The 26,235-nt window shown below is 40.6% G+C and overlaps 1 protein-coding gene and 1 non-coding gene across 5 annotated transcripts in view; one reads left to right on the top strand and one right to left on the bottom strand.

The window, feature by feature from the left end:
• The window catches only part of XPO4 (exportin 4), an 86,378-nt gene that overhangs the window by 51,668 nt on the left and 8,475 nt on the right, over nt 1–26,235 (bottom strand). For 2 of the 4 annotated variants that reach the window (XM_043891713.1, XM_043891715.1), the window contains exons 2-4: nt 17,324–17,429; nt 12,043–12,184; nt 8,112–8,250 (exon numbers count right to left, since the gene is read on the bottom strand). In XM_043891713.1, coding sequence (XP_043747648.1) covers nt 8,112–8,250; nt 12,043–12,184; nt 17,324–17,429 — 387 coding nt within the window. Of the gene's footprint in view, nt 1–8,111; nt 8,251–12,042; nt 12,185–12,292; nt 12,447–17,323; nt 17,436–26,235 lie in introns of those variants that run through there. The other 2 variants (XM_043891714.1, XM_043891716.1) reach the window with 2 other exon arrangements.
• Nucleotides 26,039–26,163, top strand: LOC122687152. The gene has a single exon (XR_006339052.1). It is a non-coding gene; the product is annotated as a small nucleolar RNA SNORA40 (small nucleolar RNA).

Below are 26,235 nucleotides of genomic sequence, written 5' to 3'. Positions count from 1 at the left end.
AACCATCTTCATGTTTAGCTAACAAAACTGGTTGAAAAACTGGCTTTCTTTTAAAATAGTGATTAATGATCGAAGTGCCAGCAATCAAAAGTTCACAGATACATTTAAGTAGCACTGGGATCAACGATGAATGTAGTTTTTAAATACGGCTAGGTTCTGGTAAGGAAAGTGGGTAGTAGTATTAAATACAAATTAATGAAATTCAAAAGGAAAAGTTAACTTACAAGGATGTATCATGATGAGTTACAAGATCCTATGATTCTGAAAACAATTTTCCCCCATACTTTCCACTTTTCTCTTACCCCTTCTAAATAAGACTTCAGTACACAGAAAGAACACTATGAACAGAAACCTAAATGTTTAAGAAAACATGTCTTACTGAAAAACAGAAAGTAATTTTGGAATCTCAGGTGAAATAATCAATCTACTGAAAACAGGACTGATGCACAAGTTATTCAAAAACATGCAAACTGAAAAGAACCCAGAAGCACTCGTTAAATATAAACATATCATCTTTACAAATTATCTATAATAGTTTTGCACAAGTAATCTACAACTTGCCACAAATTGTTTTTTAGTGCCAGATTATTTTGTTGTTCAGCTAAGTCCTGTCCGACTCTTTGCAACTCCATGGACGGCAGCATGACAGGTTTCCCTATCCTTCGCTATTTCCTGGAGTTTGCTCAAACTCATATCCATTGATTTGGTGATGTCATCCAACCATCTCATCCTCTGCTGCCCACTTCTCCTTCTGCCCTCAATCTTTCCCAGTAACAGGGTATTTTCCAACTGAGTAGGTTGGCTCTTCAAATCAGGTGGCCAAAGTATTAGAGCTTCAGCTTCAGCATCAGTCCTTCCAGTGACTATTTAGGGATGATTTCCTTTAGGATTGACTGGTTTAATCTCCTTGATGTCTAAGGGATTCTCAAGAGTCGTCTCTAGCACCACAGTTCAGAAGTTTCAACTCTTCAGTGCTCAGCCTTCTTTATGGTCCTACTGTCACGTCCATGCATGACTACTGGAAAAACCATAGCTTTGACTAGATGGGCCTTTGTTGGCAAAATGATGTCTCTGCTTTTTAATATGCTGTCTAGATTTGTCATTGTTTTTCTTCCAAGGAGCAAGGGTCTTTTTATTTCATGGCTGCAGTCTCCATCCACAGTGACTTTGGAGCCCAAGAAAATAAAATCTGTCATTGTTTCCACTTCTTCTCCAAACTATATTCACCTCAAAACAGCATAAACTACAACCATATATAAATGTTTAGTAACATAACTTACTTTATTGTTTGAGTACATGCTGACTGAGCATGTACTCACAATAAAGCTTTATTTTTATGTGAAATAAGCACTTCCTGGGAGTACGAGCACGGGTCTGTGGTGAGCGAGTGAAGGAGGCAGGAGCAGGGAGAGGTGAGGACCTTCCTGAGGCCACTCCAGCAGAGGAGAAGGAAGCATGCTTAAAAGTCAGTCTCCTTTAGCCACAAGCCTCAGCAGACACACAGGGAGTCCCCAGTGGGATGGTATTGCTTTTGCAACATCCCAGCACAACGGAGACTTTCACACCAATAAAGTACAAATACACCCATAAAGGGAAGTGTATTCTTAACCCTGGATTGGCCAAAAAGTTCATAAGATGTTACGGGAAAATGGGAACGAATTTTTTAGCCAACTCAATACATAAGTAAAAACAAACTACATTCTTATTGTAGACTTAGTTTGTTGACCATAAGAATATTTTGTTTTTAAATTAATTTTTATTCCTACAAAAATAACCACTGAGAGGTTACTACTGTAATGTGTTTACTGCTTTCTAATTTTTAAGTGCAGTTATACATTATTTATTATAATACATTACCATTATCCCAGTGTATTGTTTTATATTCTACCTTTTCCACTTTACAATTATGAAACAAAAGGACAAACTTTCAAAAACAAGTGGGTCCCTAGCAAATCCACCATTCAAGGACTTAAGAAATACACGAAAATAAATCATGCAGCATGGTCAGCGGTGCTACCAGAAATCAAATATCCTGGCTTTGACCTACCTAAAACAACCAGCTCTTTAAGAACTAAAGTTAAGTGAGATACTGTATCATTAAAAGATAACTGAGCAGTTTTATTCGCTCCTTAATGTGGAAGCCCTGCAAGGCTTCGAGGCTGGCATCATTAATGAGAATACTGTGGCCCAGAAGACTGCCAGTTAACAGAAATCCCTGGAGAATGATCAATGTGAAGCATGGACTGCACACGGAATAAGCGAGGTGCTCTGCACAGACCAGCAGAGCGCTCCTCCTGTTCACAGAGGACGCAGACACTTCCTGGTGTCTAAGACGAGTCACTTGTCTCCAGACCATCTACCAACCAGATCCCATGAACACTAAGCATCGTGCAAGCAGGGCAGGGCACTCCGGAGGCGGCCAAAGAGCCTCAGAGAAGGGGAAGCTCCTTCTCGGGGAGAAGTGGAGGAAGTCCTCCCCTCTGCCAGCTCCAGGGGTCCCCCGAGGGCATAACCCCTGAACCCCCACAGCTCAGTGCCTTCCGGGGCTAGGTCTTATTTCTGCTCTAGGGACAGACAGAGCTAGGTCTTACTGCTGTATTAAAGACAGTGACTCCAATATTTCGGGGGCCAGAAACAGAATCTGTGGTCACTACAGTGGGAACCCCACTGAAACCAGGTCAGAGGTGACTGGCTGACTGGCAAGCAGTGTACCGTGAGGCTTGCACTGAAGTTATCAATCAGGATGAAGCTGGTATAAAGGACCGTCAGTACAAAGAGGTGAACACGGCAATGCTTCATTTATCCAAAATCATAAAGACTAAGTATCTGTTGATCTTCCAAATGCAGCAAGCAAACGCTTTTAATGAAACTTACTTCATGTAAAATTTTCCAAAACAACCATTCTAAGGCAATTATACATGGTATGGTGACAAAGCGAGCACCGGGAATCCACTAAAACACACAAGGCGAGTTCCCAGCCCAGGACACTGGGGGCAGAGCCCAGCCCTGCTGGACAGACGTGTGCCCACGGCTGTGCCCAGGCGCCGTCTGTGCCTGTCACTCGCTGCTGCTGGCAGTGTGATCAGCACTAACAAGCAGCCCCAAGCGACAGCGTTCATTTCCAATAACTCAGAAGCCAAATAATAATATTCGTTACAACTATACCCCAAATCAATTCCAAATGAAAACCCTCTGCGGGACTCCCCCAGTGGGCCAGGACATGGACCTTAAACCCTACTGTTTCACATAAAGAGGTCAGAAAAGCTGGGCCCTGACAGGCTGAGACTCAGCACGTCTAGTGACTGAACCCAAGCACTTCATCACAGCCTCGACTGTCAACCATGAAACGGCTATACCTTTTCACCACAGAGGTCACATGACGGCCCTGAGGTTCAGACTGGATGACGGGGGAAAATGCTACATAAATGCAGCAAATATGACAGGATAAAGTCAAAAGGCAACAGCATCCTCATGATCATAAAAATAGCCTGTGTTGGCTTCTTTAGTCCTACTTCCTGACTGTTAACTACAATCCACCAAATTAAAATCACAAGGTAAGTTACCAATTTAAAAAAGAAAACCAAAACTAAAGCATCGCTCGTCCAACAGTGCTTACTCACCTAGGTTAGTAAGCCAACCTGTGCCTGACACAAGGGAAGGAGGAAAATTAACATTAACACAAGGGAAGGAGGAAAATGAGTGTTCCCAATTTTTTTTTAGCTGTTGATGAATGTCAAAGACAAAACTTAATATGTAAAACAAGTAGAGGACATTCAATGAGGTTTGAAGGTAATGAAAGAGTCTAATATGTTTTCTTTCACTGAAGTACTAAAATTCACAAGTCGATTCACCAGCTAACAGCTGAAGTAACTGCAGCCTTCATATTAGAAGTCTTGAAGCAGAATTCTCATTTCCAGTAAAAGACACTAATTTCACAGAAGTGGAAAGAACACCCTTCAGGGACAACGTGCCTCACTCTCCAGCTTACTGTCACTAGAACAAGATACTCGCACACTAACCAGCTGACAAAATACAATACTCTTGTTCAGAGAGAACTGTCTCTTATAATAGCCTGGCTCTTGCCCCTAGAGCTTTATTACCAAGAATAAACTTTATGAAAGGTTGCCATACATAAAGCAGACCTCCAGCTGCTCCTCTAAGCAAACATCAATGAGACTTGTGATAAGAGAGATTAAGTTGCTATCACGTCCACCAGCAGCCGGGAATTTCTCACCCTCTTCTCTCTAGCATGGCAAAGAGGAAGAAAGGAGGCTTAAACCACACATTCAACAGCTTTAAGAGTGACTTACATAGGCCAACTGCTTTCAAAGGAAATAAAACAAACATGAAATAGGTTAAAAATTTAGTCTGAATGTTAATTAAAATACAACATTTAGCCACTTTCCTTGGGAAGCGAGGACTCCTATTAACTCCTCCAAGGGGTGACCCCCTGCCCTGGGGACAAAGCAGCCCAGGGGGAGGCCTGTGCACATCAGGAGGGGACGGCACAGGACAGAGACCCACACACACAACGCCCGCAAAGACAGCACAACACACAGACAACTGTGTGGTCTCAACAGGAAACTGTGTTAACTCACAAAATGCAGAGAACAAAGACCATAGGGCACTCTTAAAAAGTGTTTAAAGGAAACATGCTGGTCATATACTCTTAAAATACACAAATAGTTTTCATTCATGGATAAGAGCAGAAATACTTTCTTCTGGTTTTCAACACTTAAAATGCCATTGAATAGACAAAAATGATAGCATGTCCTAAGATCCTGTAAAAAAAAAAAAGGGGTGTGAGGCCAGGAGGGACATAGCATTTGCCAAGTGCTCTTAATGCTGTCCTTCCCATAATGGTCAATTACCACCCAGAGAAGTTAAAACAATTTCTCAAGTAAGAGAGGTAGTTTACCACCACTGATAAATGGCAAAGCTAGGACGTGAACCTAAGTGTGAATCCAAAGTCAAAATCCATGCTGTAGCATATGATCCTGCCCCAAATGCGTTCACACTTGCAACTTGACTAGCATGATGCTGGACCAGAAGCTACACTCAGAAAGCAAGGGGGAGAGCCAGAACTAAGTTGGCTAATAGTCAGTTAGCCAAACTGACTACTTTCCAGTCAATTAGGAACAACAGGAAGCATCGTTCTTAAAAGGATAAAGTTAGTCAACTAACCTACAAAATCATGAGGTCAACCCTTTCTTTCATCCAAAGAAAACCAGTTACCACTTCAAGTATCTCTAAAATCACCTTTATACCAAAAGTTTCTGGCCACCATCATCAGTTCTCCGATTTTATCATTTTGCTTTCTTATCAAAGTTTTAAACCTCTTCCTCACTGCTATTCATGTCTCCAAGACTAAGAAAATCTCATGCAAACTCTTGAAGCACTCGCACAAATCCTTAGCAGCTGAGAAGACGGGAAGACAGACTAAAACGTTTCCTGGTCTGCAGCCTCATCTTTAAACCTGCTGAAGGAACAGGAACGGCTCCAGGCACACGTCTTGAACTTGAATTTGCCATATAAATGCGGGAATGCTTTCCAAGACCACACATTTTCAGTGTGGTCACCAAAACAAATTCATCTAGCAATCCTGAAATTAAGTTCTACATCCCACTACTGACTTCCTGCTACTATAAAAGTCCTGTTAGGAGAAATTTAACTCTAAAAAACTCCTCCTGTTTTGGAATAGTTCCTGAGAATATTAAATTTACTCATTCCTCTCAAAGGGAATGTACTGTGAACAGCGCAAAATCTTCTCTAACTAAACAGCTACATCTGTTTCAATCATTCTGGAACATCGGTTATTTCAGTGGCTCTAAGAACCTATCGCCATTTGCAGTGAGCCTACTTTCTGGGGTGGGTCAGGGTTGGTTACCCAGGGGGAGAGAGAGGAGGGCACAATTCCCAATTCCCGGCGTGTGCGCATTCCTGACAGCAAGGGCTCCAGGCCTTCGTCTTCAGCATCCAGAGACTACCATGGTGAACGAGAACAGAGTAGAAATTCCACCTCGACACTGACACCTCAGCCGACAGGATCACCAAGGACAATCAACAACAATCCCAGAGCCACTGCTAAGTTCCTCAAGTCCACCTCCTGGTCAGTCACAGTGAGCTGGAATCCTGTCCTGCACACAAGTCACCTGAGACAGAGAGTCGCTAAGTAAAATCAAAGTTACAAAGAGGAGCCTGTTCAGAGTTGGGGCTGGGATGATATTTCCAAGGGGCAGCCTCAGCTCCAACCTTTTCCCTATGAGTTCCAGCCAGACAGGCTGCCACATGACTTCCCCATGACCATCAGCGAGGTCCTTGCTGGACTGCCCACATGGCCAAAAGTGAGGCAGGAAAACAAAATCCACGCCACTGTGGTACTCTGGACACACAATGAATGCAGGCCCTGAGGTGCCAGTGCCTCAAGAGCAAAGCTCTTCACCAGAAGTGGGAGACTCCATCTACCTACAGAGGGTTTTGAAAGCGTATTCCCAGGTATCTTTACCTTGGAAACTATTAATGGAATCTTATCTGCAGACTATTTTCAACAGAGCTCCTCACTACACAAAGTCAAAACAACTCATAAAATTTAATGATTCAAACATGCACATCTTTGAAGTTGTTAGCTTTATATAAACAATTAAACTAGAAGACTACAATTAAGTGGAAGGAACACAGAATAGGATTTTTAGACTACAAAGTCTCTAGACTACAGGGTCCAATTCAGTTGTCTTTTGTGGTGTGTGGCTATCTTGAATTCAAATAAAATTTAATTAAAATAAAATAAAAAATTCAGCTCCTCAGTCACACAAGCCACATTTCAAATACTCAGAAGCTGCATGTGCCAAGGCTGGAGAGTGAAGACAGGACATCTGCATCAACACAGTGACTCCTACCGACAGCACGGCTCCTGGAAGAAACCAGCCACGACACAACACACAGCACACCATCTACACAGCCAACCTCAAACGCTCTGTCTTGACTGTGTGGTTGTTCACCGGCACACAGAACTGTCACAACCCGATGGATACAGTAATGCATGGAATTTACTCAATAAAGCTGATAAGAAAAACTCCAAAGGAAAGAAATAACTAGGGCAGATATAGGAAATTCCTTTGGTGGAGACCTCACTGGGTCAGTCCCAGAAGGAGTGGGAGGTAAGCGTGCACACACATATGTTGTGTCTGTGTGTGTGTGTGTGTGTGTCAGAAGTGGCAGAAGACACCCCAGATACTGTAGAAGGGAAAGGACAGGGCCTATGGTCCTCCTAAAATGATCTCACACCACAAGTCACATACCACCACCCTGCTCGCTGGGGGACCACTAGACACCATCCATATAGAGACGTAAGGGGCAGAGCCTCAAAGACACCTTTCAAATGATTAAGGAAAAGGAACTGGGAATGTGAAAAGATGGCCCAAAATACCGAAAGGTTTAACACCTGAGAATCAGCTGAGCCAGGTACTGCCAACCCCAACTGGACACAAACTAAATCTCCCCCAGCTGATGAAGTCACCAACTCCAGCCAAGAACCACAGCTGACCACAGCCCACCACTCTCTAGACTGACTGGTTCTCATAGGCAACAGGAGATGGAAAGGTAAGAACCAGCCAGGCTCCCCAGAAAACTCAGGTGTGCAGTCACACCTGGTAGTCATAGCACGCCTTCACCTATTAGTATTGCAACACTTAAGAATTTTCATGTCAGATATCATTTTCGTATTTGCCTCACACATTTCCAAATCCTTTCAAAGGTTTATTAAAAATGGGGGGAAATGTTCAACAGAAGGGTAATGGTTAAGAATATTATGGTATATTAGCTTGTAATACTGGACACCATTAAACAGGATTATGAAAACTATACAAGATTTATGAACTTATGATTATGAATCCTGGTAACACAGAAAAACAGAATCAAATGAAAAAGCAAAGTACACTCTACCCACAGTATGTACACATATAAAAGAAAGACTAGAAGAAAACATGAACAAACAGAAATTGCTTGATTTATCAGACTGTGCCTTTTTTCAATGTAGATACCCATTACTGTTGCTGTAACAGTATTAGTGTAATACAAAATAAAACTTAAATATTTACAAATAGCACACTTACCACAGTGGGGTTGCCACTACTTATCAACTGGCTGACTTCATGAAAAATGCTTTTGCAGTCAATTGATTTATCTAATGATCCTCGTTTTACAATTACTGCTACTGCTAATAGAATCTGTTCCCGAACATACTTTTGGAGGCTGTAAAACATAAAAATCATTGTGAAAACTTTTACACAAATCCAATATAAAAATACTCCCAGATTCCTCACTGTGCCTGCAGCTGCTAGCAGCACGGCTCACAACTAAGGTGGCGTGCTCCTGGTCACACAATGGTCTACTGCAGAGTCCGGGGCTCGAATCCACACTCCAGCAGCAACGGTTATGTGACCCTGGGCAAGCTCCTTCACACCCAGAGCCTCAGTCTCCTCATGAAATAGGGGTAAGAGTAACAGGGTTGTCACAACAAGGACTGCCCACTCTCAGCTTCACAGTCCATGCACACTAAGCGCCATGGCAACTCCGGGCAACCCTGCCAGACGGACATGCTGCAACTTCGTCTCCATCTCCATCACTGCTAACATGGAAAGGTAATGTGCCAGCTAGCCAAGAAACAGCACCATAAAAACATACACACTCTTAAAAACCTGTTTGTACAGATACGAACACGAAATACAAAAGTCTTTGTATCTAAGTTCTGTTCTTCAGTGTGGTGGCAGAAACACCTGTTTCAGATGGAAGCCTCCTACAAAGCCCGTTGGGCCACAGGGACATACAGACTTAACTGCCTTTTCACAACCGTTTCTTAAAAGGAAGGCTTGGAAAACCTAACTCTGAACTTCATAATCCAGCCTCTAGAACGTCACACAGATTCAATAACCACGTGCCCCTGGGACAAAACCCAAACTCCCCAGCATGGCTCATGGCAGTAGGAGCCACCCCAGACTCCCCACCCCTTGCCGTCCAGCACAAGAACAAACAGTGCCTGCTTTACTCTGAATGGTGTCCCCATGCAGACATAAAAGGTAGAGCCCTCACTTTTAAGGGGGTTCCTGGGCCTCCCTCCATCTCAGCCCCTCCACTCACTCTCACAACTGCAGCTGCACTGAACCTCCCTCAGGGCCTGCCCCCTAAACACCTCTCTCTGCACCTGGCTGGTCATCCAGAGGAGGGTTCCCCATACCACACACAACACGAAGTGTCTGTTTCTGGGGGGTTAACTGTGTCTCCCAGGCTGGTTGCCATGCCGAGCATGCTGCTGTAGTCCCATGGAAAAAGCACACTGCCTGCCATACAACAGGCATTTACCAGACATTCATCCAAATGAACAAACATGACTTGCTCTGTCAAGAATGAAGAGAAAAATATTCCTTCAAAATAGACCTGAAGGATTCATTAAGCAAATAAAAGCAAAGACCCTACTGTGTGTAAAAATGTGAGGTGACCAGGGGGAATGTTTGTACTTCTCAGGGACACAACAGTTTGAAACAATGACTGCCACTAGAAAGGTACACAGAGCTAGTTTTAAAGATCACTACTGGGACTCTTTACGATCCCATGGACGTATGCCACCAGGCTCGTCTGTCCATGGAAAAATTCCAGGCAAAAATACTGGAGTGGGTTGCCTTTCCCTTCTCCAGGGGATCTTCCCAACCCAGGGATCAAACCCGTGTCTCCTGCACTGCAGGCAGATTCTTCACCATCTGAGCCACCAGGGAAGCCCAACTCACTGGAGAACAGTAATACCTACAATTCATTAAGTGCTTATGATCTGTCTTTATATAAACTAACTTCACAAAAATTAATACATTTAATCCTCACAATCTTTTGAGTAAAGTACAACTATTCACTCTATTTAATAATGAGACAACTAATGCACAAAGACATTAATTTGCCCAAGGCCATGGAGTTAGTAAGGGCCACAAGGGGGATTCATAGTCCAGTTCTCAATCACTATGCTATACTGCCTCTAAAAAGTGTACCCTGCATTTCACTCACAGATTGGAGGAAACAGTAGAAAAGAAAGGAAAACTGGTGTCTGCCATGGGAGATACACAACAGTATGTATGTATTAGTCCACAGTCCCTAACCTGTAGCACTCTACCCATGTGGCATACCAAAAGCTTTAACTTGACTCTGATCCACTCACAGGACATTATACAAGATTAAAACATCTGTGCCGTGAAAGTCCAAAAAAGGCAGAACTGTTTTAGATTAAACGAGACACAACAACTAAATACATATAATCTGTGGTTAAATCCTGGATCAAAAAGTAACCTACAGAAGATAAAAGGGATACAAGCAGCACTATTCAGACAACTGGGAAGGTCAGAATTATGGTGAATAATGTAAATACAGAGTTATATCAAGAGCACTGAGATGATCTGAGGAGAGCTGCACTGCTGGATTTAAGGGGTGGGAGTCACTCAATCACTGGCTGAGCCTCTGCCAGGGAGAAGGCACATGGCATGGTCACAGCACTCCTCTTTCCACTTGGCTGAAAACTTTTTTCCCTAAAAGTAAGTGTGGGAGACAATATATAAGTGAACTATTTCCATGTGGAACCTGACAATCAACTCTAAAATAGCTCCTGAACTCACTGGAATTATTATGGTGAGATGATTTTGGATAACACAAGAGATGACATGCACACAACTGAACTCTGCCAAGCTGAAAGGCTGGGTAAGTAGGCGCATACGGGTGGGGATGGGGAGACCTGTGATAAATGAGCAGCTCCAGGTTGGTGGGGGAGTGTCTGTGTGTGTATGTGGGGTGGGGGGGGGGGGGGTGGACTGTGATACATGAGAAGCTTCAGGGCAAGTTGACAGCAACATTCAAAAGGGTTCATTAAACAACAAATTTAAATAAAGGAAGAAAAACAGCATGAAGGAGAAGAGAAAGGTCTGAAACAGGAGCAAGTTTTCCTTATGCTGTTAAAACTGAAACAAATAAGCCACACCCTCACTCGGAGACAAGCACCTTTGCTCATCCCTGGAACACTTTATCCTTCCAACCTGTGATGCTAACAGGCTGAGTCACAGCCTGTTGGGATTTTTCCCTTGTGCATTTTTCTACATGAAGCACTTACTAGCACTTTACTGAGTGCTAAGTACTGTGAACTCAGAGACTGCTAGTGAACCGAGCAGGAACAAAGCCACACAGAACACTCTGACATATCTTTAAGGCTGTGTGCATCTCTGTCACCACGACCAGCATCCTTAATCACCAGCAGTTCTCATCACATAACATTTCTACATCGAGCGTGAAAATAAATATCTGTGCAAAAAGTGTTCAACTGCACAAACTGCACACAGACAATGTACGATGCCTCTCCTTAGAAGACTTGGCATTGAGGGGACTTAAAAAAAAAATGGTACAAAAGTGTACAGTAAATGAATTTCTCCCAAAACCTGTATGGCCAGTAGTTTTCCTCATTTGTTTCTAAATCATACAGGAAATGAATTCACACAATCTTGTAAAATTTTTAAACAACACAATGTGTATAATATAAAAAGAAAACTCACTCTCACCCCATTCCTCAGACCTGACCCCTCTCCACAGGAAACTTAAAAAAGAATGCAGTGTTTTCTGCTCTATGACGTTCCCAACATGTACATGTTAATGGTGCCTGACTTCCCCCACCCCTCATGGCTACTCACCTATTGTAATACACACCAAGAACCAAAAGAAGCATAAGTAAGTACAAAGGATTTTCGACTGAGTCAAAGATCAACTTTTATTTATAAACAAAATCCTAGAACTAAACAACAACAAAAAGCCCTAACATCCAAGCATAATCTATTCAAAGAAATGAAACCCAGTGTCACAAGTTTATAGTAAAAAATCTTCTTTCATTAAGTTTCAAAACAACCTACAATCACATGTATGTGAATTTTTAAGATACGAGCCACACACAGAGCTTAACTATAAATGTCAGTGATTGAAAAGCAAAGGAAAACCCAACCCGAGGATGAGTTGAGAGCAGGTACTCACTGAGGCCTCTGCAGGACATAGTTCAGGAGGAAGGTGCGTAGGGACTCGATAATGCCCTTCTCCAGGAGAATCCACTCTCGGACCACGGCCTCCATGATGGCCGTGGCAGCTTGGAAGAGGACATAGTCCACTTTACTCGTTTCTGGGGAGGAAACCAGACACCATCGTTAAACAGCAGACCACCTTCCCCTGCGCACTCTGCATTTATTAATTTTAAAGAGAACTTTCAGACAAGGAAGGAGATGGTTACCTGTTCCTTTTTTATCCAGTGACCTTGCTCTAGCACCACAAAGAGGTTAGTTCCTCTCAGAAGACACCTCAGGCAGGTGGCAGCTAGTCACCGATCACAATTGTCACAAACTTTCCTCACCTCTCTTCAACTGTTACTTCCAAAGCATGAAGAACTAAAAAATAACACAGCTTTAACAAAAATAAAATAAAAATAGAAAGCAATCAGAAAATGTTCTAAGAGATTCTCACCCTATGCAAAACAGAACTTTGTATCTGCAGAGAATCTGACAAATGAGCCTCTGAACATTACTATCTGTGATGAGCCATGCTGTCAAGACATCTCAAGTTTGTTAGGTAATTAAGCTTTGAGCAGAATGGCCCATCTCCAATAGCAAGTTCAGAAATGAGCACAATCACATTCAGGTTCTTTTCCTCAGAATGTTTAAGAAATAATAAAGTCACATTTACACAAGGTGAGAAGTTCTTGTGAATTTTCTGATTGCAGTAGTGATCAAACTGAGTAAAATCCCAAAGCTACACTCAGAAAGATCCAGCTTTAATGAGCAAGTTACAGCATTTGCACTGAACTCGCTTCTGAGGGGAAACCAGACACCATCTTTAAACAGCAGCTCACCTTCCCTTGCGCATTCTGCGCTTATTCATTTTAAACAGAACTTTCAGACAAGGAAGGAGATGGTTACCTGTTCCTTTTTTACCCAGTAAACTAAAACTAAATCAAGAAAGTTTAAAAAAAGAAAAAAATAGAAAATTAACATACTGAAGAATCGCTTTACATTAATTTTCTATTTTTTTCTTTTATTCATCAACACCACTATTATCGGTTTCCAAAGCAGCATTATCAAAAGGGAGAAACAGTCAAAATGAAGTCAAGAAAAAGGAGAAATTTTCTGAAGCTCTACAAAATAACCATCATGTGCAACCCACACGGAGTCTGATCCGACTCCGGGTTTCTGCCTAGACAGAAACTGCACTGCACAGGAGTGCCTGAGGCCCGAGAGACACTTGTAGGCACAGAACAGCACCTACAATGACTTCTCAGAAGAGAATGAAGACATGGGCAGGCACATCATATTCTCCGCTTTTCAAGTGCAGACCATTTATTACAAGTGATCTCGACACAATTTTCTATAGAAGTGTTCGAAGAAAGGTATGCCTACGTCAATTCCTATTATACTAGGGTACAGTGGGGGCGGGTTTGAAAATATCAAAACTAGTAAGGGGAATGAATCAATCTGGACCTTTTTCTTTTTTTTTTTTTTATTAGTCCATGCCATTTTAACATGAATTCTAATAGAAATGGTAATCAGAACTCACAAAATTTTAGAAAACTTAAAATATAATGAATAAAGCAATAGTCTCCAAAAATGTAAACCGATCCTAAAAAGATGCATTTAAAGTTCTAGTAGGGAAAAGAAAGTGTTTTAGTCAAAGAGGACTTGAAACAGAAACCAGTGCTATTATCTATTTAGCTCACTAAGGAGAAATATGGTACTGCCTCATAAAAGTAATTCAAATCATCTACTATAAACCTCTTCTTAAAACAATGGTTATTTGCCTATCTGCACTTTTCACTGCAACGTAAAGTTTTTAAGGACCTGTAATCCTTAACCTTGGATTTGAACAGGGAAGTAATATTGTAGGGACTCACAGAATTTTAGAAACAGAACCCTGAAGATTCCCTAATCCAATCCCTGCATGAAACAGCTGAAGAAGTCGCACTGAGAGACAGAGGAGACTGAGGCCCGCGTGGCTGGCCCTGTCTGTTGGGTGATGTGGGCCCGCCCTGAATGCAGGCGCCAGGAGGGGGCCTGGCAGGCAGTCCCGCTTCTCATGACCGCTGAACATGCTCCTATCTAACTGTGCTTACAGTCTAGCCTTTTTCCTCCCTGTCCCATTCTTTGCAATTGTAAGGGGACAATTACAGAAAGTAAATGACATACAGAAGTTTTCAAGAGAACTCTTTTCCTTGTACTACTATTTCTGTAAGAAAATGTCTCTTTTAAGAAAGGAGGAATCTGAAAAAAAAAAAAAAAGTCAGATTCCAAATTTGAGTAGTTTTCCTAACTTAATAAAAAGTTCTTTCTCATAAACACTGCCATTGGCCTTCCTAAACTGCACTTAAACATAACAGAAACACGCAGAAGACAGCAGCCAGAACTCTGCAAGCCTGCCAGTAGCAGGTGAGGCCTTCGCACACCAAGGAGCCTCTGTCTTCTCTCTGCTGAGATGCTCAAAACTGCAAGGTCCCTGTGCAGAGCTCCTGGCTCAGCTGGAATCACCAGCACTCTCAGGGGTGATTTCCCACTGACTAGGACACTGTCTGAAAGATGACAAGTTAATTTAAGCCAGCTTAGCAGGAAGCTTTTACTTCCTACCATGGTAACTCACTCTAATAACAATTATAAATAAAATTCAGGTGCATCTTGTCAGCCATCTGAAACCAGACAGAGACAGGAAGACTAAAGAGAGAGCAAAGCTAAGGGCTGGGAGCACAAGCACTGCCTTCCAGCATCCAGCAACTGCACCGCCCTGCCCGCTGGGGCTCCCGTCCAAAGCAGAGGCCATGTAAGCCGCATGGTGACCCACGCACACCAATAGTATTAAGGCTCAGATTCGCTCTGTCTCGGCTGTCTCTGAGATGAAAAACGAGAAAAATCCTCTTCTTTCGGAGAGCTCCAAAAGTACTGGTCTGGGGGGGGGATTTCTTCAACAAGAGCAGAACGCACAGGTTTCCTGAAGGAACATCTGACCCTACAAAACTAGTAAATTCCTAAGTTCCAAAGACTTCTGAGGCGAAAAAGTCAGAAAGTGCCCTTCTAACAAAACACAGAAACATGCAACATGCACACATGTGCACACACTCAGAAAAGAGCAAAGAAATTAAAGCTACAATGAAAACAAAAGCTTAAGACCAGAAAGAAATGAGGAAAAATAAGAAATAACAAAACTTAGAAGAGAGAAGGAAGAATTTTAAAAAGTCAGAAAAAGGAAACATCCAAGAGAAAGCCTCCCCTTCGTCAGAACCTATCACCCAGACACTCCACACAAGTGACCTATATCCCGAAACAAGAACGTGAAAACCCTGGATTGCAATCGACTGCCACATGCGTGAGAAGTCTTCTCAGAGGAACTAACGTTTCTGGGCTGGTGGCAACTGGGTAAGGAGTTAAGCTTTCTGTGAAGTTCAGAGGTCAACATTAATGTAACACCAGGCTTTGCAGTACATTAATGATTATGCTTGTAACACATGCACCCAACTTTTAAATAGTTATGTCTCAAAACCCAAAATGCTTTCAGTAGTGTAGCCAGAACTAGCAATACTATTCTTTAGAAATTTTTATCAGGAAAACAATAGTATTCTAAAACAAGCTCAAGTCATAACAAAGCAATAGTTCTTTATAAAATATACATACTCTAAAAAAGAGAGTGGTAAACAAATACACTCTAATATCATACTTATCACTGAGACCGGTATTTCCCAGCCAGTACAGAATGACAACCGAGTCGTGGCCGGAAGTCGGATGAGACACCGCGGGGACCTGCTGACGCAGTTAGGCCAAAGCCTCAAAAGCCAGGCTCAGATCATCTGAGCTTTTCTCCCTCCACTGACTCTGACAGCTTCAAGGCCGTAAGGATGAAGAAGCAAGGCTCCCTCCTACTCTTAATGATCTTCAGTTTTGCTTCTTTTAATACTGAGTTAAATATTCTCCACATGGTAACAAGTTTTCTTAGTGTCAGAAACAAATTCAACCAAGTATAAAAATTGACTACTCAAAAAAAAAAAAAAAAAAACCTTGCCTCATTTAGAATTAAAGGTGAGTACTGGATTGCTTCTCTAACTCAAGCTCTAACTCCTGGAGGGGACAGGGCCGCCTTTACCACCGCTGCCAGCTCCGCACAGAGCACTTTTCAAAGGCCGTCTGACATGTGGTCACGCAGCAATGACCTTCATCTGACCTCTCGCCAAGTGCTTTCACATGTTGCTATATCTGCGCCTCACTACGACTTAACACGGTCAAGTCCATTTAAGGAAATGGCATCATTATGCCCATTTCACAGATAGAAAAGGCTCTGAGGGGCAATGTGACTTCCCGTGCTGCTTCCAGGCTGCAGGGACCCCAGTGCCCAGCCCTTCCACTAAAGGCCCTGGACCTCAGCCCTGACCCGGAAAGCACTGCGCACACAGAGACCGACTGTGGGCTATTTACCAGAGCGCTGGGGGCCAGCGGGTTAGCCTTCCTAAAGCACAAGGACACACGGCAGATTCTTCAGCTCCTAACACTCAACTAACCAATTCTGTAGCCATGGACACCTCAAAAGGCTTCCTTTCAGAGCCCCCAATAGGGATTACAAAAAATGATTCCAAATAAGAAAAACAGCCAACAAAAATCTTTCTTATAATAATTGAAAAATATCTAAGAGGCAAAGAGAATGCCATCTTTGAACAAGTTATAATTGCTGTTATTACTTTTAAAGGAAAGAGATCACTCTGTACGTATGTCAGATATAAAGTACAAACAAAACATTTTTTACAAGAGTAAAAAACTCAATGTTTCATTTTAGGACATACAATGAAGAACCTACACAGAACTGACTAATGTTCACTACGTGAGCTGAGTACAAACTATTATATACGGTTTTTAAAAAACTGAAAAAACAACTAAAAGAAACTGTAGAAATCTCCAAAAATAATCTTAACTTTAAAACACTGGGATGAATTACAGTGCATTTCCTGTAAGTGATATCATACTTGAAAACAATAGAAAAAACATTAGATTTTCCTCTCACCATTATCAGCCTTGACATTATGGCCAATAATGAAACAACTTATTGAATGAGACACTCAGCGAAGAAAAATCCAAAGCAAAACCAAAGTTTTCTCTCTGGCCTTATGGAATATCTTTAAAGTCACTCCAGTGGAATGACTAATGGAAAATTTAACTGTACAAACCTGCTTATCTTTAAATGCATTCAAACATCTAAAGTTCAAGACAGAAAAATTAGGTATTTTTAAAGTAAACACACTTACCCAAAATATGCTTGCAAACGGCAAACGGTGACTTTGACTTCCTGAATGACAAGAATATGTGCTCGGCATGCTGGCGCTGCTCGGTGTTAACCATGGAAGGTGGCGCCTTGAGAGTCAAACACACACAGAGCACACTTGTTTAATAAGGAGGCTTCAACAACAGCAATCCTTTTATCCACAACAAGAGAAGATATTTTCACTTTCGGGGACAACAGGAGGACAAACACTTGCTTAAGGAACTACAGTATTAAACATTATAATAGACACCTAAAATACATCTTCAAGAAAACAGAAGAAACTCCTGGCAAGGTTTGGATCAAGTTGCCTAACATTTTAGAAAGGCAGGTATTTATTTAAAAATTTTTGATAAGTTTTTTTAAAAAACATAGCTAATATTGTCTCTTATTCCCAAATATACCATTCCATTTAAACTGATGAAGTTCAAATCACTTCTAAATTCTTAGGCACTGGTGAAACTGAATCCAAAGTTACTAAAACTTGATTTCTAAAAATGATCTTTTAATATGGTCTGCCCAGGTCTTCAAGTTCCATTTTGTTTTAACAATATTTCTTTCAAAGACAGTATCTTCTGAACCAGCCCGACCTAAAACATACATTCCCATTCCACGGTTCAGTTATCTTTGACTTCACTGAGACCCATCTGAAGCTTAGAAGGAGAGACTGGCTTATACAGCATACAGATTAAAATATCAGATTCCTCAACTGGGGGGGTGGGTGGCAAAAAAATAAACCTTTGTTGCTGTAACCAATATAAATTAGGGAAATCACTTCAAGTGTATTCAAAGACCTAGGAAGATGAAAAACATTTTGCCAGATACATTAAATCAATACTCAATATAAAGTCTATCCACTATGCAACATTAGTCACTCTATCTTCAGTTAAAATAGTTTTTAAAAATCCAAGAAGTCAACTAACTTTGATTCTCTTGCCTAAAGGAATTCTAATTAGCTAAAGCCAGTTCAGACTACTATTCCTAAAGATATAGCACCCTCTACAGCTCTCCAGGTAAAAATGAAAAATTTCCACTAAAAATCTCCGGTAAACAGAGAACAAGAATCACACTGCACAGCACAGGGAACTACGGCTCTTATCCTGTAATAACCTACAATGGAGTATAATCTACAAAACCACTGACTATACTGTACACCTGAAACTAAGACTGTAAATCATCTATGTGACAGTCTTTTAAAAAGAACTGTGTTACATTCAGTTCTGTTTTATAATTTTGGCCGCACCAGGTTTTAGTTGCAGCACTCAGGATGTTCAGTTACAGCAGGTAACTTAGTTGCAGCATACAGGATCTTAGTTTCAACCAGGGATCAAACCCGCATCCCCTAAATTGGAAACAGGGTCTTAGCCACTGAACCATCAGGGAAGTCCCCTTGAATATTTTTAAAGGCTTTATTAATAAAATACTGTGAACAGCTAACTATGCTAAATATAAATATTTTTTCATTTGCAAATTCTTCATTTCCACCATTTTCCCTAATTCAACAAGTTGAGTCTGTGCTCTCATAAGACCCTTCATCTACTGACTATGACCTGAATACACAGCATGCTAAACACTACCACCACCTGCTATACTGTTTATGAACACAAGTTCTACAAACAAAACAGTTCCAAAAGTTAATGATACTGGGACAGCCTAATATCATACACTTAATAACATACAAGTCTGAATACAATTTTAATATAACATAAAAAATGAATTTCATTTTTAAGTTCAAATGATGAAGTATAAACTAAAAGCTTGTGTTAACCACCTGGTTGAATATCATACAAACAATAAAATCATCAAGTCAATAAGTTAAGGTACAAGATGGTATTCACTTTAATTTCTCAAAACTAAACTTTCAAATTCTTTCTCCTTGAAAATGAGTTTAAAACGGTTTCCAAGTAGCAAGTTATTATAAAGTCCTGAGAAACTTCGTCTTAAAAAAAAAAAAAAAAAATCCCCAGTGCCTGAAGATTCAACAGGCTGGGAGTCAAAACCAAACACACGCATCTCCCTTCCAAGATCCCCAGGCAGCTCTGACCTAGAATGCCCTCCTCTTCAGAACGTCACCCTTCACAGCTGCCTCAGTCCCATCCCTCTTTACCAGCCTCTCTTGACCTTCCCCTAGATGGAGCACAAGAGACGTCTCTACCCCACCTCACACCACCAACACATGAGTCCCCAGTACCCACACGTGTGAGGCCTCCATCACCCGACTCATCACAAGGTACTGCAGGTATTCATTGCCCTCGTTCCTTTCTCTACTGTTTCTGTGACACCAGAGCCATCCTTTCACTCATCTCTAAATTCCTAGAGCCGAGCCCATGCACAAGGGAGAGGTGGGAAGAGCACTGACATTGAGTATGGAGCATGCAGCAGTTTGCACTAGACAGGTCTTTCTGCTTACAACAGGTCAACTCTCTTAAAAATCCCTTATAGCCATCAGAAAGACCTGGTTTCTAATTGTTTATCTGTGCAGCACAACAGTTGGGAAGCCTTGGGCAAGGACCCCTCTCTGGTCCCCCCATCTAATGATGCTAAGGAATGCACCTTATAATTGCTAAGAGAACTGTGGTTAAAAACGTGCTTATGGATCTCCCAAAATCCACCTCCAGTAATTAAACCTTATTGAGACTTAAACTGGAATTGTACTACCTCAGAATATGACAAGGTGACCCAGACACATCTAAGAAAAGACAAGGAACAGTCAAAATAATTTGGAAAAGGGGCGCTTTAGGGCCTTATGCTAAATGAAATAAGTCAGACAGAGAAAAGCAAATACCTTATGGTCTCACTTACATCTGGAACCTAACAACAACAAAATGCAAAACCCTAAGCATAAGATACAGAAAACAGAAATTGGTGGCTGTCTGAAGCAGGAGGGGGAGTGGTCAAGATGAATGAAGGTGGTTAAAAGGTACAAACTTCCAGTTACAAAAGAACTAAGCCTTGGGACTGTAAAGCACTGCGTGGTAACTGCAATAACCATTCTGTTGGCTGTTTAGTCACAAAGCCGGTGCGCCTTTGCAACCCCATGGTCTGTAGCCGCCAGGCTCCTATTCCATGAAATTTCTCAAACAGGAACACTGGAGTGGATTGCCATTTCCTTCTTCAAGTGATCTTCCGGACCCAGGGATCAAGCCCAGGTCTTCTGCATTAGTAGGAGATTCTTTACCACTGAGCCACCTGGGAAGCCCACAATTAATTATACTGAACTGCTTATCTGAATATTGCTTAGAGGACAGATCTTAAAAGTTCTCATCTCACACACACACACACTATAAAAATATTTGGTGATAGATGTCAACTAGACTTATTATGATGATCATTTATCAATATATACAAATCATTATGTCTTACATTTGAAACTAACGTAACTCGGGTGGCTTTTTTTTGGTTGCTTTTTGTATGTTTTGTCTTTGGCCTCGTGGCATGCAGGATCTTAGTTCCTGGCCAGGGATCAAACCCTCACCCGCTGCACTAGAAGCAGAGTCTTAACCACTGGACTGCCAGGGAAATCCCTGAAACTAACATAATGTTAAATGTCAATTACACCTCAAATAAAAAGCAAATCACACTTGAAGTTCAAAAAAATAGCCTTTTAAAAACATGCAGAAAAAGAATGATAAGAAGGGAGTCTTATCCAACCAGATATAAATACTTAAAATAATAATTTAAGTGTCAACACTTAAGGCATAATAATAATTTAAAACACAGTATAAGAGCAGGAAAAAACAAACAATGGAACAGAGAGAATTCCCAGAAACTCATGAGATGCAACAAATTAGTGAAGACTAAACTTCACAATACAAGGCACTAGAACATTGGCTATTTATAAGCAAAAACGTAAGATTAGCTCTCCACCCGTTTATACACACAGTAATAAATTCTAGGTGAGAAGTGAAAAGCAAAACTTTAAAAAAACTTTTAACAAGACACAGGAAAACACCAGGGTAGGGCAGGACTTTTTAAACAATAAATAAAAGACACAGTTTTTTAAATTAATCAATTCAATTATATTAAAATAATTCCTAAACGTTAACCATAAGTAAAAGACGATTAGGAGATAACTGCACTGCATGTAATTAACAAAGGATTAATCATAAAAACCCCACAAAAGAAAGGACAACATGCAGCATGACGGGCAGCGCGTCCTCTTCAGTCCCAGAGCTCAGGCACTGTCCTCGGCGTTTCCTGTTACATGCGGCCAAACCCAATCCCAGTGGATAGGCAACTCAGCAGAAAAATGGCCAATGGACAGACAACTCACAGAGTAGAAGGAAAACTGCTTGATAAACAAGGGGACATACTCAGTCTCACTGGGAACCTCAGAAATGCACGCTGAAACAATGAGCTGTCTGTCTCTGAATGCTGGACAGAAGTCTAGTACAAAAACAAGAGCCTGGAGAGCTCCGGGTACTGCAAACAGTTATAAACTGCTGATGATCTAAGATGGGCCATTCACTTGAAATTCACAGTTCTCTAGAGTAAGTTCATGGGTCTGAACAGCAAGGTGTGCACCAGTCCACTTCTGGGCACTTATTCCTGGAGAACCTCTCCCCTACACTCAGACACGCCTACAGGACTACTAACAACAACGACATGCCCACCAATGGGGAATATGTGCAGTACCACCGTAGAATGGTTTGTAAGAGCTATGTTTACCAAGGAGATAAACTCTGACAGTTATTCTGAAGAAGCAAATGATGAGACATATACAATGTATCATTTATGTAAAAACATTTTTAACTCAATATACTATATTATTTACCTTTGTAGGCAAAGTGTACAAACACAAAAAGGAAACAACTTTAAAACCGTGGTTATCTTTGTGGATGAAGAAGCAGGGGCTGAAGAATGGTATCTAAAGGAAATCCAAAGGGGCCTGAATCATATCTGTGATTTTTTTTTTAAAGACGGTAAGTAAAATGGCTATTAACATGTTACCCAAGGAGGTAGGTACAGGGGTGTGATTTATATTGTTCTATGTGCTTTCCCACTTATTTAAAACATGTCCTTTTTTTAAATGAGTGGGCATTCAATCCTGATAGTAATGATGACCAGATACCATGAACAACTCTTTTGCTAAAACCAAATTAAAATAGTGAATAAAACACTTCTTTAAAATTTTAATATACTGCTGCACTTACAAGAAATCAAGGAATCCCCAGAAGTGAGAAAGGAAGCAAAAGCAGGGATCCAAAGATGACATGACAGCATGTTCTCATGGATCCACCCTGGAGACACCTACCAACCCTGAGTCACCTCAAGCTCCATCTGGATAGCTACCCAAGATGTAGAGGACAGGAGAGATAGACAGGGACACATTCCACAGAAAGCTAGCATCCTCCAGACAAGGGTAAACTTAAAAAAATCAGAAGGAGGAGGAAGGAAAAGAGGGAGAAGCTTGCCAGTCTGGCCCCCAGTGGATAAGAGAGGGAAAATGACTCCAGACAGCTGACAACCAGAAGCAGGTCCACAGACAGAGTTCTTGTTCCATTTCAACAGGACCCATGAGGTCTGGAAACTTTTACCCGAGAAACATAAAGTAGTCCTGTGTTCAGGCATTAGAGTAACACAGTGAATACTGGCTTTGGAGTTTATCACAAACACTTCCAGAGCTGATATTCGAATTCAAAACATATAAAGACACAAGCCACCCTAAGTTTGCAGAACAGCAAATCAAAGGATCAAACTAGCAACACTCGTAGACACTGGAAATGCCAGAAATGTAATATAAAATGTTTGAAAGAAAAATTTAAAACGTATGAAGCAGATGTCATCAAAAATAAAAACCTTTGTACATCAAATGATATTATCAACGGAGATAATGGCAATTCAGAGAATGAGAGAAATTCAGAAAATTATTGAATATTACAAGTCACATTTCTGATAAGGGATTAATAGCCAGAATCTATAAAGAACTCTTACAACATCAGCTAAAAATAAAAAACAATTTTAAAATGGGCAAAGGAAAAGATCTCTCTGTCCATCCAGGGGTTAACATTCCTTGCTCCTAATGCAGGGGGCACGGGTTTGATCCCTGCTTGGGGAACGAAGATCTTACATGCCACACACAGCATGGCCAAAAAAAGGGGGGGGGGGGGGCAAAAAAACTTGAATATATGTTTCTCCAAAGAAGATAATACACAAATGGTCAAAAAGCACTTGATAAAGTCTCAAGATCACTAATCTGGGAAACATATCAACATTGCAATGATATAGCACTTGATGAAACACAACAAAGAAAAAAAAAAAAAAAAAAAAAACAGAAAATAACTTGTTGGCAAGGATGTAAAGAAACTGGAACCCTTGTCCACTGTTGGAGGGAATGTAAAAGGTGCCAGGTTAAAAAAAAATACACAGCCACCATGGAAGACAGTGGCAGTTTCTCAAAAAATTACACACACTATACAAGACAGCATTCCACTTCTAGGTATACATTCAAAAGAACTGAAAGCATGACTCAAAAAGATTGTATACCAATGTTCATAGCAGCACGATTCAAAATGGACAAAAGGTAGAAACAACCAAGTGTCCACTGATGGACAAATGGATAAATAATATATCCACAGGATGTGATGTATTCAGTTTTATAAAGGAATGAAATTCTGGCACATGCTATAACATGGATGAATCTCAAAAACCTTATGCTAAGTGAAATAAGACAGACACAAAAAAGACAAATACTGTATGATTCCACACATATGAGGTACCTAAAATATAAAATAGTTGAATTCATGGAGAAAGAAAGCAGAATACTGGTACCAGGAGCTGGGGGATGGGGAGAATGTGGAGTTACTGTTTAGTGCAACCAGTTTCACTTTGGGAAGATGAAAAATTCTGGACATAGTGATGATGGTTGCACAACAATGTGAAAGTACTCAAAATGGAAAATTCTATGTTATATTTTACATATAACATAAGTAAAAATTTTACATTTTTAAAAAAAAATATAAGAAGGAAGAAAACACAACAGAGCCTTCCCAGGTGGTGCTAATGGTAAAGAACCCACCTGCCAATGCGGGAGACTAAGACACAGGTTTGATCCCTGGGTCGGGAAGATCCCCTGGAGAAGGACATGGCAACCCACTCCAGTATTCTCACCTGGAGAATCCTATGGACAGAGGAGCCCGGCAGGCTACAGTCCATGGGTCACAAAGAGTCAGACACAACTAAAGCTACTTTGCACGCACATGCACAAGACAACAGAATTTTGAGGAGCAGTGAGAGAAACTTGAATATTCATAGACATAGACCTTGTTTGGATGGTAGTTACAAGGGTATATTCAACTGCCCAAACTCCTCAAAATAGACACCCAAGATTTGTGAATTTTACTGTAAGTAAATACACCACAAGCAAAATATTTCAAAAACTCAATGGGCAAATTAAAAGACAGACTAGATACATTGAGAAGAAAACTGAACACAGATATGAAAAATTATTGAGAATGAAGAAAGGCACAAATATTAAGAGTCTTAGAGGACAAAATGATGGTCAGTTCTCTGCCCTCCATGGAGCCCCAGGAGCTGACCCACAGAGACCAGGCCCTCCAGCCTCCTCACCTCTTCCTGGCCCCAGCACCTCCTTTCCCCACCAAAGCCACAGCTCCCACAAGGCTGCTTGCCCCTGTAGCCACAGTCCTTTCCAATTCTTCAGTCTCCCTCCCTGCTCTGGATGTATTGCGGGAGAAAGACGACATTATTATTAAAAAAAAAAAAATGCAGAAACATGTTTGTTAAGATCAATGACTAAATTTTTAGCAAAGTAGGAATGGTTAGAGATTTCCTTAACCTGATAGAAAGAACTTTAAAAAAAAACTACAGCAGACATCAACTAATGTTGAAACAAAAAAGGTATTTCCTTGAATTGTCAGTAAACTATCAGTAAACCATCAAGGTCCACTGAACTCAGAAATTTTGGAGATTTCTTTTTTCTTTTTAAAGCAGTTTTAACTAACTGCAAGGCTTGATATTTCATGATTTTTACTTAGAGGTCTTCCAAAGAATAAAGGCAAATTCTATTTTTAAAAAACAGAATAAAACTCACTGTAATTTGAAGTCATTTATGGATCCAATGGACCCTTTTCTAAGACATATAAGATGATCTTGATGATCATATTTTTTCTATATCTTGAAAGATTTTGTTATTTCATCATTCTAAGGATTATTTCATCAGAACTCATCAATTATTTCAAATTATGCTAAGAAAAAACTAAAATAATAACAAAATTTTAAAAAAAGAAATGATTTTAAAGCCACCTAGAAAAGTAATACAATAGTAAAATAAAAATAAATCAGCACTATTATATTATCCTCAATTTTTTTTACTACATTGCTCAGAGTGTAATATGATCTTCCTAGAAGGTAAAAATGAAACCTGGGAACACCATCTTTGTAGTTTTTTTTTTTAAGTTTCATTGAACAGTGTTGAGAATTAAGAATTTTTCATTTTCTACCCATAATGACAAATAGAAAAAAACTGGTAAGGAAAGGCATTTCATAACTGAAATATAAATCAGAAGATGAATGCAAAAAGACATACAGCAGCACACTAAACCTATACTGTCTAAAACAGCAGTGACTGGCCACATTTGTTGAAATTAAAAGAAACTTCAAGAGGAAGGGGACAAACATATACCTCTGATCCATGTTGATGTAGGGCAGAAACCAACACAATATTGTAAAACAATTACCCTCCAGTTAAAAATAATTTTATAATTTGTGGACAAAGACTTACAGACAAGTGCAAAAGTAAGTCCTCTTTTGCAACCCACAACTCATTGTTCAGTATGAGTTTTGATACAGATAAGAAGGAACATGATCCATAAAATGGGTGTGTATTGATGAGCATGAAGATTGCTTCCAGGGCTATAAAGTTAAATAAGCTTTTAA

The sequence above is a fragment of the Cervus elaphus genome, chromosome 30 (genome assembly GCF_910594005.1).
Source record: "Cervus elaphus chromosome 30, mCerEla1.1, whole genome shotgun sequence".
Taxonomy (NCBI): domain Eukaryota; kingdom Metazoa; phylum Chordata; class Mammalia; order Artiodactyla; family Cervidae; genus Cervus; species Cervus elaphus.
The sequence above is the reverse complement of the archived record's forward strand: the minus strand, read 5'-3'. Positions and strand labels throughout refer to the sequence as shown.